The 12,561-nt window shown below is 41.9% G+C and overlaps 1 protein-coding gene across 2 annotated transcripts in view; it reads right to left on the reverse strand.

The window, feature by feature from the left end:
• LOC139751415 (uncharacterized) overlaps window positions 1–12,561 on the reverse strand; it is a 217,508-nt gene that overhangs the window by 162,688 nt on the left and 42,259 nt on the right. For both annotated transcript variants that reach the window (XM_071666807.1, XM_071666806.1), the window contains one exon: window positions 4,600–5,241. In XM_071666807.1, coding sequence (XP_071522908.1) covers window positions 4,600–5,241 — 642 coding nt within the window. The remainder of the gene's footprint in view (window positions 1–4,599; window positions 5,242–12,561) is intronic.

The raw sequence follows: 12,561 nt of genomic DNA on the forward strand, positions 1-12,561 counted from the left end.
AGCTTGAAATGAATGAAAAAATGAATGTCACATAATGGTTCAACCTCTGGCTATGGAAAAGGAAATGTACAATTTATTCACACATTTCCTTTTCCATAGCCAGATACATATACATACACAGACATATACATATATACAAATGTACATATTAATACTTGCTGCCTTCATCCATTCCCCGTCGCAGCCCTGCCACACATGGAATAGCACCCCCCACCAGTAGTGCTAGGAAAAGACAAAAAAAAGGCCACATTCATTGACACACAGCCTCTAGCTTTATGTGTAATGCACCGAAACCACAGCTCCCGTGCCACATCCAGGCCCCACAAAACTTTCCATGGTTTACTCCAGACGCTTCATATGCCCTGGTTCAATCCATTGACAGCACGTCCACCCCGGTATACCACATCATTCCAATTCACTCTATTCCTTGAATGCCTTTCACCCTCCTGCATGTTCAGGTCCTGATCGCTCAAAAGCTTTTTCACTCCATCCTTCCACCTCCAATTTCGTCTCCCACTTTTCCTCGTTCCTTCCACCTCTGACACATACATCCTCTTTGTCAATCTTTCCTCACTCATTCTCTCCATGTGACCAAACAATTTCAATACATCCTCTTCTGCTCTCTCAACCACACTCCTTTTATTACCACACATCTCTCTTACCCTTTCATTACTTACTCGATCAAACCACCTCACAGCACATATTGTCCTCAAACATCTCATTTCCAGCACATCCATCCTCCTTCGCACAACCTTATCTATAGCCCACGCCTAGCAACCATATAACATTGTTGGAACCATTATTCCTTCAAACATACCCATTTTTGCTCTCCACAATAACGTTCTCGCCTTCCACACGTTTTCCAACGCTCCCAGAACCTTCACCCCCTCCCCCACCCTGTGACTGACTTCCGCTTCCATGGTTCCATCCGCTGCCAAATCCACTCCCAGATATCTAAAACACTTCACTTCCTCTAAGTTTTTCTCCATTCAAACTTACCTCCCAATGAAATTGTCCCTTGCTCTTAATTATATTTGCTCTCGGCTTTCTTCTTTCACATACTTTACCAAACTCAGTCACCAGCTTCTGCAGTTTCTCACCCAAATCAGCCACCAGCGCTGTATCATCAGCGAACAACTGACTCACTTCCCAAGCTCAAGTAAAGGAAAATATAGTAAGGAGCTTTGCTGATGACACCAAAGTTAAGCAAAATGACTGGATCAGATAGTGATCACATGAGAATGCAAAGAAACCAAAATACAATTCACAAAAAAGCATAAGTGATCCTACAGGAATTTAATGAAGTTTAACTTGAGCAAAATAATTCATTGGTTAAGGTAATGCCATACAAAGGCTCAAAAGGGATATTGATAGAATGAGGACCAAATGTAAAAGATTTGTGCGTCGTCAAAAATTACCTCTGAGCATATTGGTAAGGATGGTCTGTCATCTTGCCTTATTTGGCATTTTCTGTTTTTCTGCCTTCTAACTGTGTTCTCTGTTTTGTTCCCACTCCTCCCTTGGTCTATCACACGAGATGAATACTTTATTGAATTGCACCTTTTAATCAATTTTCTTAGCTTGCCTAAGTACCTCCAGGCCACATGAAAACAAATCAAACATAACCATAATTGGTTGTCCCATCAATTTTTCTTTACTTTATCATAGAGATTGCATCAGGAAATTCTGTTACCTCTAGAAAAATCCTTTAATGAGCATTTTTCTTTTTTTCCCTTCCCTCTATATTTGGTGTACATTCTTTGTTCAATCCAAGAATAATCAAACATTTACACCTACTGAGCTCCTAGTTAACTAATCTTTCTAATTTAGGTACCACTCACCTTGTGGCTTTTGCTTCATCAATCTCTGTGCCTTTGACTTTCACTATATTTTCTCTTCTGCTGACAAACACTAATCCTGCATACTCTGCACTTTTCTGAAATTCTCATCTACCAGACCATAAATTTTGCCTACTGTTCTCTCCCCAGCAGCACATATTATTCTATCTACAACTCCACTCAATGGCCTATGCCATTAGTTTGAACTATCTCTGCATAATGGTGTTGTGTATGCTACTTCTTATATACATAAACATCTGCTATTTTAGGCTCATCTATTCTTTGTCTCAAGAGCATCACGAGGGGCTCATCTGATGTCATCTTTGCCTTTTTCTTTTTAAATACATATGGAATTCCATTAGGCTCTGGTGCTGAGTTCCCTTTAAGTTAATCAATTGCTTCAATTACGTCTCTTTCTGATACACTGATATTTGTAAGGCGATACTTGTTTTTTTTTTTTTGCTGTCTCCCGCGTTTGCGAGGTAGCGCAAGGAAACAGACGAAAGAAATGGCCCAACCCACCCCCATACACATGTATATACATACGTCCACACACACAAATATACATACCTACATAGCTTTCCATGGTTCACCCCAGACGCCCCACATGCCCTGATTCAATCCACTGACAGCACGTCAACCCCGGTATACCACATCGCTCCAATTCACTCTATTCCTTGCCCTCCTTTCACCCTCCTGCATGTTCAGGCCCCGATCACACAAAATCTTTTTCACTCCATCTTTCCACCTCCAATTTGGTCTCCCTCTTCTCCTCGTTCCCTCCACCTCCGACACATATATCCTCTTGGTCAATCTTTCCTCACTCATTCTCTCCATGTGACCAAACCATTTCAAAACACCCTCTTCTGCTCTCTCAACCACGCTCTTTTTATTTCCACACATCTCTCTTACCCTTACGTTACTTACTCGATCAAACCACCTCACACCACACACTGTCCTCAAACATCTCATTTCCAGCCCATCCATCCTCCTGCGCACAACTCTATCCATAGTCCACTCCTCGCAACCATACAACATTGTTGGAACCACTATTCCTTCAAACATACCCATTTTTGCTTTCCAAGATAATGTTCTCAACTTCCACACATTCTTCAAGGCTCCGAGAATTTTCGCCCCCTCCCCCACTCTATGATCCACTTCCGCTTCCATGGTTCCATCCGCTGCCAGATCCACTCCCAGATATCTAAAACCCTTCACTTCCTCCAGTTTTTCTCCATTCAAACTCACCTCCCAATTGACTTGACCCTTAACCCTACTGTACCTAATAACCTTGCTCTTATTCACATTTACTCTTAACTTTCTTCTTTCACACACTTTACCAAACTCAGTCACCAGCTTCTGTAGTTTCTCACATGAATCAGCCACCAGTGCTGTATCATCAGCGAACAACAACTGACTCACTTCCCAAGCTCTCTCATCCCCAACAGACTTCATACTTGCCCCTCTTTCCAAAACTCTTGCATTCACCTCCCTAACAACCCCATCCATAAACAAATTAAACAACCATGGAGACATCACACACCCCTGCCGCAAACCTACATTCACTGAGAACCAATCACTTTCCTCTCTTCCTACACGTACACATGCCTTACATCCTTGATAAAAACTTTTCACTGCTTCTAACAACTTGCCTCCCACACCATATATTCTTAATACCTTCCACAGAGCATCTCTATCAACTCTATCATATGCCTTCTCCAGATCCATAAATGCTACATACAAATCCATTTGCTTTTCTAAGTATTTCTCACATACATTCTTCAAAGCAAACACCTGATCCACACATCCTCTACCACTTCTGAAACCACACTGCTCTTCCCCAATCTGATGCTCTGTACATGCCTTCACCCTCTCAATCAATACCCTCCCATATAATTTGCCAGGAATACTCAACAAACTTATACCTCTGTAATTTGAGCACTCACTCTTATCCCCTTTGCCTTTGTACAATGGCACTATGCACGCATTCCGCCAATCCTCAGGCACCTCACCATGAGTCATACATACATTAAATAACCTTACCAACCAGTCAACAATACAGTCACCCCCTTGTTATAGTTACTAATTAATTCATCATCAATGTCTCCTTCTCTTTCATGCTAAATATGGCAAATTACAGGGAGTTATTTTCATGTCACATACTTTAAAAGGTTCAGTCTCTGATGGAAGAATGGAGTGAGAAAGGCTTTGAGGTATCAGAACCTGACCTTCCAAGTGAGAGGGAGGCATGAATGAGATGGAAATGGGATGAAAAAGGTATAAAGAGTTTATGTGTTATCAATGGGCCGAATGAAGGTGTATGAAGTACCTCAGGTAAACCATGCAATAGTCTGAGGGATTGACTGTATAATAGTGGACTTTGGTTTTAGCGCATTACACATGAGATATTGAGACTAGATGCCTGTAAATGAGACTGTTGTTAATCTTTTCCTTACACTAAAGCAAGGGAAGCAATTGTGTAAATAAAAATAAAGTTCTGTAGAGAAGATAGAAATGCTCTTCAGTGTTCTACATAGTGAAATAAAGAGCAACTATGGAGTCAGCATTGTTACCTTCAAAAGGATATTGGGGATGGAAAATAAATGAAGAATTATGAGTTATGGAAGAGGCATCATGACAAAAGGAAGCAGCAATCTGCATCAAGCAGGATAAAAAGAAAGTATTACACACTTGCCCTGCCTCAGGCAAAATCTTGTCATAGATAGGTACTCATTCTTTGAACAAAATCTGTAAGACTCACCATCATTATTCTCAATTCGTCCTCCATGTTTTTTCTTCATCACAGGTCTTGGAAGTCTTTCTTGACTGACAAATGCATTATCAGATTTAGGAAACTCTTTACCAATCTTAAGGTGCACATCGACTGGTATAACTTGTGAAATCTGGTCTACAGAATGAGATTCTTGGGCATGTGTGTCACTTGGATTTCGTAAACTGATGTTTCTTTCATGAACTGAAGATTTATCTGGTATATGACCTTGACCTGAGTTATGATCTGGTGAAAAATCAGGCTCTACCATTCTTTCTTCATTTCGGTAAACAGGTTGATCTGAAAGTGGTTCCCATGCATGATTGTGGAGATCTGTTTTCTGTACCTTTAGCTGACTTTGTACCCCTGTCTGCTGTAACTGTGACTGACAATAGTAGCTTGAGTGTTGGCTTTTCAGCTTCGGTTTGGAATGTACATTCTGATCACTTGCATTATCATTTTGCCCAGAACATATGGAAATTTCTTTATATGCAGTGTCATGCACCTGAAGGCTTTCCTCATCAAAACTTGCACTATTTTCAGAGCTACCAATCAAGTCTTCACCTTGATTGACAGAATATGAATTCATGGACCCATGTTGTACATCTTCCCAAACAGCTGTAAATATTTTACCTGAAAAAAATGAAAGGGAAAAAAGTTAATATAACAGGTAGTGATGAAGTGAGGAGATGGAGTGAGTATTTTGAAGGTTTGCTGAATGTGTTTGAAGATAAGAGTGAGAGTTGTAGGGTGTTTTGGTCACGGTGGTGTACAAAGTGAAAGGGTCAGGGAGAATGGTTTGGCTAAGAGAGAAGAGGGAGTGAAAGCTTTGCAGAAGATGAAATCCAGCAAGGTGGCAGGTTTGGATAATATTGCAGTGGAATTTATGAAGAGAGGGGCAACTGTGTTGTTGATTCATTGTAAGGATATTCAATGTATGTATGGATCATGGTGAAGTAACTGAGGACTGGCAGAATGCATGCATAGTGCCAATATAAAAGGTAAAGGGGATAAAGGCGAGTGTTCAAACAAGAGGCATAAGTTTGTTGAGTATTCCTCGGAAATTGTATGGGAGGGTATTGAATGAGAGGGTGAAGGCATGTATAGAGCATCAGACTGGGGAGGAGCAGTGTGGTTTCAAAAGTTGTGGAGGATGTGTGGATCAGATGTTTGCTTTGAAAAATGTGTGAGAAATACTTTGAAAAACAGATGGCTTTGTATGTAGCATTTATGGTCTGGAGAGGGCATATGATGGGGTGGATAGAGATGCTTTGTGAAAGATCTTAAGAGTATATGGTGTGGGAGGTAAGCTGCTAGAAGCAGTGAGAAGTTGTTATCATTAGTGTAAGGTATGTGTATGAGTACTTCCCACTGAAGGTCAGTCTGCAGCAGGGGTGTGTGATGTCCCTATTGTTGTATAATTTGTTTATGGAAGGGGTGGTTAGGGAGGTAAATGCAAGAGTTTTGGAGTCTTCGGAATGAGAGGGCCTGGAAAGTGGGTCAGTTGTTGTTCGCTGATGAAACAGCACAGGTTGTTGATCAGAGTATGAAACTGTAGAGGCTGGTTACTGAGTTTAGAAAAGTGTATGAAAAACGAAAGTTGAGAGTAAATGTGAATAAGAGCAAGGCCATTTGGTACAGCAGGGTTGAGGGACAAATTAGTTGGGATGTGAGTTTGAATGGAGAAAAATTGGAGGAAGTGAAGTGTTTTAGATATCTGGGAGTGGACACAGCAGTGAATGAAACCTGAAAGCGAGTCATAGGGTGGAGAGGGGGCAAAGGTTATGGGAGCGATGAAGAATGTGTGGAAAGCGAAAACATTATCTTGGAGAGTGAAAATGGGTATATTTGAAGGAATAGTAGTTCCAACACTATTATATGACTGTGGGGCATGGTCTATAGATAGTGTTGTACAGAGGAGGGTGAGTGTGTTGAAATGTTTGAGGACAATATGCGGTGTGAAGTGGTTTGATTAAGTAAGTAATGAAAGGGTAAGAGAGATGTGTGGAAATAAAAAGACTGTGGTTGAGAGAGCAGAAGAGGGTGTGCTAAAATGGTTTGGACATATGGAGAGAGTGAGTGAGGAAAGGTGGACAAATTGGATATATGTGTCAGAGGTAGAGGGAACAAGGAGAAGCAGGAGAACAAACTGGAGGTGGCAGGATGGAGTGATAAAGATTTTGAATGACCAGGGCCAGAAAATGCAGAAGGGTGAGAGGTGTGCAAGGAATAGAGTGAATTGAAACAATGTGGTATACCAAGGTCAATGCACTGTTAAAGGACTGACTCAGGGCATGTGAAACCTCTGGGGTAAACCATGGAAAGGTCTTCGAGGCCTGGATGTGAATAGGGAGCTGTGGTTTCTGTGTAATACACATGACAGCTAGATACTGAAAGTGAACAAATGTGGCCTTTTTTGTCTTTTCCTAGTGCTACCTCACTGGAGGGGGGGATGCTATTTCATGTGTGGCGGGGTGGAGACAGGAATGGATGAAAGCAGCAAGTATGAATATGTACATGTGTACATATGTATATGTCTGTGTATGTATATGTATATAGTTCCAACAATGTTATAAGGTTACGAGGCATGGGCTATAGATAGAGTTGTGCGCAGGAGGGTGGATGTGTTGGAAATGAGATGTTTGAGGACAATATGTGGTGTAAGGTGGTTTGATAGAGTAAGTAATGAAAGGGTAAGAGAGATGTGTAGTAATAAAATGTGTGGTTGAGAGAGAGCAGAAGAGGGTGTTTAGAAATGGTTTGGTCACATGGAGAGAATGAGTGAGGAAAGATTGACAGAGGATATATGTGTCAGAGGTGGAGGGAACGAGGAGAAGTGGGAGACCAAATTGGAGGTGGAAGGATGGAGTGAAGAAGATTTTGAGCAATCGGGGCCTGAACATACAGGAGGATGAAAGGCAAGCAAGGAATAGAGTGAATTGGAGCAATGTGGTATACTGGGGTGGACGTGTTGTCAATGGATTGAACCAGGGCATGTGAAGCATCTGGGGTAAACCATGGAAAGTTTTGTGGGACCTGGATGTGGAAGGAGAGCTGTGGTTTCGATGCACTACACACGACAGCTAGAGACTGAGTGTGAATGAATGTGGCCTTTTTTGTCTTTTCCTAGTGCTGCCTCTTGCGCGCACAGGGAGAAGGGGGTGCCATTTCATGTGTGGCAGGGTGGTGACGGGAATGGATGAAGGCAGCAAGTGTGGATGTGTACATGTGTATATATGCATATGCCTGTGTATGTATATGTATGTATACGTTGAAATGTAACAGATTGCATACTTGCCCCTCTCTCCAAAACTCTTGCATTCACCTCCCAAACAACCCCATCCATAAATAAATTTAACACCCATGGAGACATCACACACCCCTGCTGCAAACCAACATAACACTGGGAACCAATCACTTTTCTCTCTTCCTACTCGTACACATGCCTTACATCCTCGTCAAAAACTTTTCACTGCTTGTAGCAACTTACCTCCCACACCATATACTCTTAATACCTTCCACAGAGCATCTCTATCATGGTTCACGGTGAAGTGCCTGAGGACTGGCAGAATGCATGCATAATGCCATTGTATAAAGGCAAAGGGGATAAAGGCGAGTGTTCAAATTACAGAGGTGTAAGTTTGTTGAGTATTCCTGGGAAATCATATGGGAGAGTATTGACTGAGAGGGTGAAGGCATGTACAGAACATCAGATTGGGGAAGAGCAGTGTGGTTTCAGAAGTGGTAGATGTGTGGATCAGATGTTTGCTTTGAAGAATGTATGTGAGAAATACTTAGAAAACATTTGGATTTGTATGTAGCATTTATGGATCTGGAGAAGGCATATGATAGAGTTGCTAGAGATGCTTTGTAGAAGGTATCAAGAGTATATGGTGTGGGAGGCAAGTTGCTGGAAGCAGTGAAAAGTTTTTATCAAGGATGTAAGGCATGTGTATGAATAGGAAGAGAAGAAAGTGATTGGTTCTCAGTGAATGTTGGTTTGCAGCAGGGGTGTGTGATGTCTCCATGGGTGTTAAATTTATTTATGGATGGAGTTGTTTGGGAGGTGAATGCAAGAGTTTTGGATAGAGGGGAAAGTATGCATCCTGTTGGGGATGAGAGGGCTTGGGGAGTGAGTCAGTTGTTGTTCACTGATGATACAGTGCTGGTGGCTGATTCAGGTGAAAAACTGCAGAAGCTGGGGACTGAGTTTGGTAAAGTGTATGAAAGAAGAAAGGCGAGAGTAAATGTGAATAAGACAAGGTTATTAGGTACAGTAGGGTTGAGGGACAAGTCAATTGGGGGGTAAGACTGAATGGAGAAAAACTGAAGGAAGTGAAGTGTTTTAGATATCTGAGAGTGGATTTGGCAGCAGATGGAACCATGGAAGCGGAAGTGAGTCACAGGGTGGGGGAGGGAGCGAAAGTTCTGGGAGTGTTGAAAAATGTATGGAAGGTGAGAACATTATCTCGGAAAGCAAAAATGGGTATGTTTGAAGGAATAGTGGTTCCAACAATGTTATATGGTTGCGAGGCATGGGCTATAGATAGGGTTGTGCGGAGAAGGGTGGATGTGTGGGAAATGAGGTGTTTGAGGACAATATGTGGTGTGAGGTGGTTTGATCGAGTAAGTAATGAAAGGGTAAGAGAGATGTGTGGTTATAAAAAGAGTATGGTTGAGAGAGCAGAAGAGGGTGTTTTGAAATGGTTTGGTCACATGGGGAGAATGAGTGAGAAAAGATTGACAAAGATGATATATGTGTCAGAGGTGAAGGGAACGAGAAGTGAGAGCCAAATTGGAGGTGGAAAGATGGAGAGAAAAAGATTCTGAGCAATCGGGACCTAAACATACAAGAGGGTGAAACGTATGCAATGAATAGAGTGAATTGGAACGATGTGGTATACTGGGTCAATGTGCTGTCAATGGATTGAACCAGGGCATGTGAAGTGTCTGGGGTAAACCATGGAAAGTTTTGTGGGGCCTGGATGTGGAAAGGGAGCTGTGGTTTAGGTGCATTATACATGACAGCTAGAGACTGAGTGTAAACGAATGTGGCCTTTATTGTCTTTTTCTACCTCACACACATGCGGGGGGAGGGGGTTGTCATTTCGTGTGGCGGGGTGGCGACGGGAATGAATAATAGCAGCAAGTATAAATTATGTACATGTGTATATATGTATATGTCTGTTTATGTATATACATATGCATTGAAATGTATAGGTATGTGTATGTGCGTGTGTGGACGTGTATGTATATACATGTATATGTGGGTGAGTTGGGCCATTCTTTCCTCTGTTTCCTTGCGCTACCTCACTAACGCGGGAGACAGCAACAAAGTATAATAAAATAATGCCCTGATTCAATCCACTGACAGCACGTCCATCCCGGTATACCACATCGATCCAATTCACTCTATTCCTTGCCCGCCTTTCACCCTCCTGCATGTTCAGGCCCCGATCACTCAAAATCTTTTTCACTCCATCTTTCCACCTCCAATTTGGTCTCCCACTTCTCCTTGTTCCCTCCACCTCCGACACATATATCCTCTTGGTCAATCTTTCCTCACTCATTCTCTCCATGTGCCCAAACCATTTCAAAACACCCTCTTCTGCTCTCTCAACCACGCTCTTTTTATTTCCACACATCTCTCTTACCCTTACATTACTTACTCGATCAAACAACCTCACACCACACATTGTCCTCAAACATCTCATTTCCAGCACATCCATCCTCCTGCGCACAACTCTATCCATAGCCCACGCCTCGCAACCATACAACATTGTTGGAACCACTATTCCTTCAAACATACCCATTTTTGCTTTCCGAGATAATGTTCTCGACTTCCACACATTCTTCAAGGCTCCCAGGATTTTTGCCCCCTCCCCCACCCTATGATTCACTTCCGCTTCCATGGTTCAATCCGCTGCCAGATCCACTCCCAGATATCTAAAACACTTTACTTCCTCCAGTTTTTCTCCATTCAAACTTACCTCCCAATTGACTTGACCCTCAACCCTACTGTACCTAATAACCTTGCTCTTATTCACATTTACTCTTAACTTTCTTCTTTCACACACTTTACCAAACTCAGTCACCAACTTCTGCAGTTTCTCACATGAATCAGCCACCAGCGCTGTATCATCAGCGAACAACAACTGACTCACTTCCCAAGCTCTCTCATCCCCAACAGACTTCATACTTGCCCCTCTTTCCAAAACTCTTGCATTCACCTCCCTCACAACCCCATCCATAAACAAATTAAACAACCATGGAGACATCACATACCCCTGCTGCAAACCTACATTCACTGAGAACCAATCACTTTCCTCTCTTCCTATACGTCCACATGCCTTACATCCTCGATAAAAACTTTTCACTGCTTCTAACAACTTACTTCCCACACCATATATTCTTAATACCTTCCACAGAGCATCTCTATCAACTCTATCATATGCCTTCTCCAGATCCATAAATGCTACATACAAATCCATTTGCTTTTCTAAGTATTTCTCACATACATTCTTCAAAGCAAACACCTGATCCACACATCCTCTACCACTTCTGAAACCACACTGCTCTTCCCCAATCTGATGCTCTGTACATGCCTTCACCCTCTCAATCAATACCCTCCCATATAATTTACCAGGAATACTCAACAAACTTATACCTCTGTAATTTGAGCACTCACTCTTATCCCTTTTGCCTTTGTACAATGGCACTATGCATGCATTCCGCCAATCCTCAGGCACCTCACCATGAGTCATACATACATTAAATAACCTTACCAACCAGTCAACAATACAGTCACCCCCTTTTTTAATAGATTCCACTGCAATACCATCCAAACCTGCTGCCTTGCCGGCTTTCATCTTCCGTAAAGCTTTTACTACCTCTTTTCTGTTTACCAAATCATTTTCCCTAACCCTCTCACTTTGCACAGTACCTCGACCAAAACACCCTATATCTGCCACTCTATCATCAAACACATTCAACAAACCTTCAAAATACTCACTCCATCTCCTTCTCACATCACCACTACTTATTATCACCTCCCCATTAGCACCCTTCACTGAAGTTCCCATTTGCTCCCTTGTCTTATGCACTTTATTTACCTCCTTCCAGAACATCTTTTTATTCTCCCTGAAATTTAATGATACTCTCTCACCCCAATTCTCATTAGCCCTCTTTTTCACCTCTTGTACCTTTCTCTTGACCTCCTGTCTCTTTCTTTTATACATCTCCCACTCAATTGCATTTTTTCCCTGCAAAAATCGTCCAAATGCCTCTCTCTTCTCTTTTACTAATAATCTTACTTCTTCATAAATATAAATAATTTACATTTACATATTATATTTAGTCGGTGTCTCCCGCGTTAGTGAGGTAGCACAAGACAACAGACGAAAGAATGGCCCAACCCACCCACATACACTTAGAAATTGCAATACAAGAAGAAGAGGGTATCCAGCGCCCTGCTCCCACCTCATTTAGTCACCTTCTACAACACATGGGGAATATGGATGAAGAATTCTTTGAATATGTATGTGTGTATTTGTATGAACGTGTCATCATTAATCAGAAATGTTCACAACGCTAATTGCAAACTCAGACTCATCATGGTGTCTTGTAAATAGAGCTAAACTTAAGCTTCTTAGTACATGAATTTACAAGAAAAAGCATATGATCAATGAGTTTCATCTGATATCACTCATGCAATTCCATGTATCTGGGCACAGTCTCTCAGTGAAGACAGGGTGCTGGAACAGGTGGGGGCACAGTCATCTTCCACTCATGGCACATTGTGTGTGTGTGGCCTTGTACAAACTGAGAGGCATGTGGTTGAGGAATGTCCATTAGCAGCAAATATCAGACAGACTAACATTACCAGAGTAGAAGATCAGTTCATTAATATTCTTCCCCATAACATAACCCATAAGTTAATGCATGATATACTGG

This window comes from Panulirus ornatus, chromosome 11, assembly GCF_036320965.1.
Source record: "Panulirus ornatus isolate Po-2019 chromosome 11, ASM3632096v1, whole genome shotgun sequence".
Lineage (NCBI taxonomy): Eukaryota > Metazoa > Arthropoda > Malacostraca > Decapoda > Palinuridae > Panulirus > Panulirus ornatus.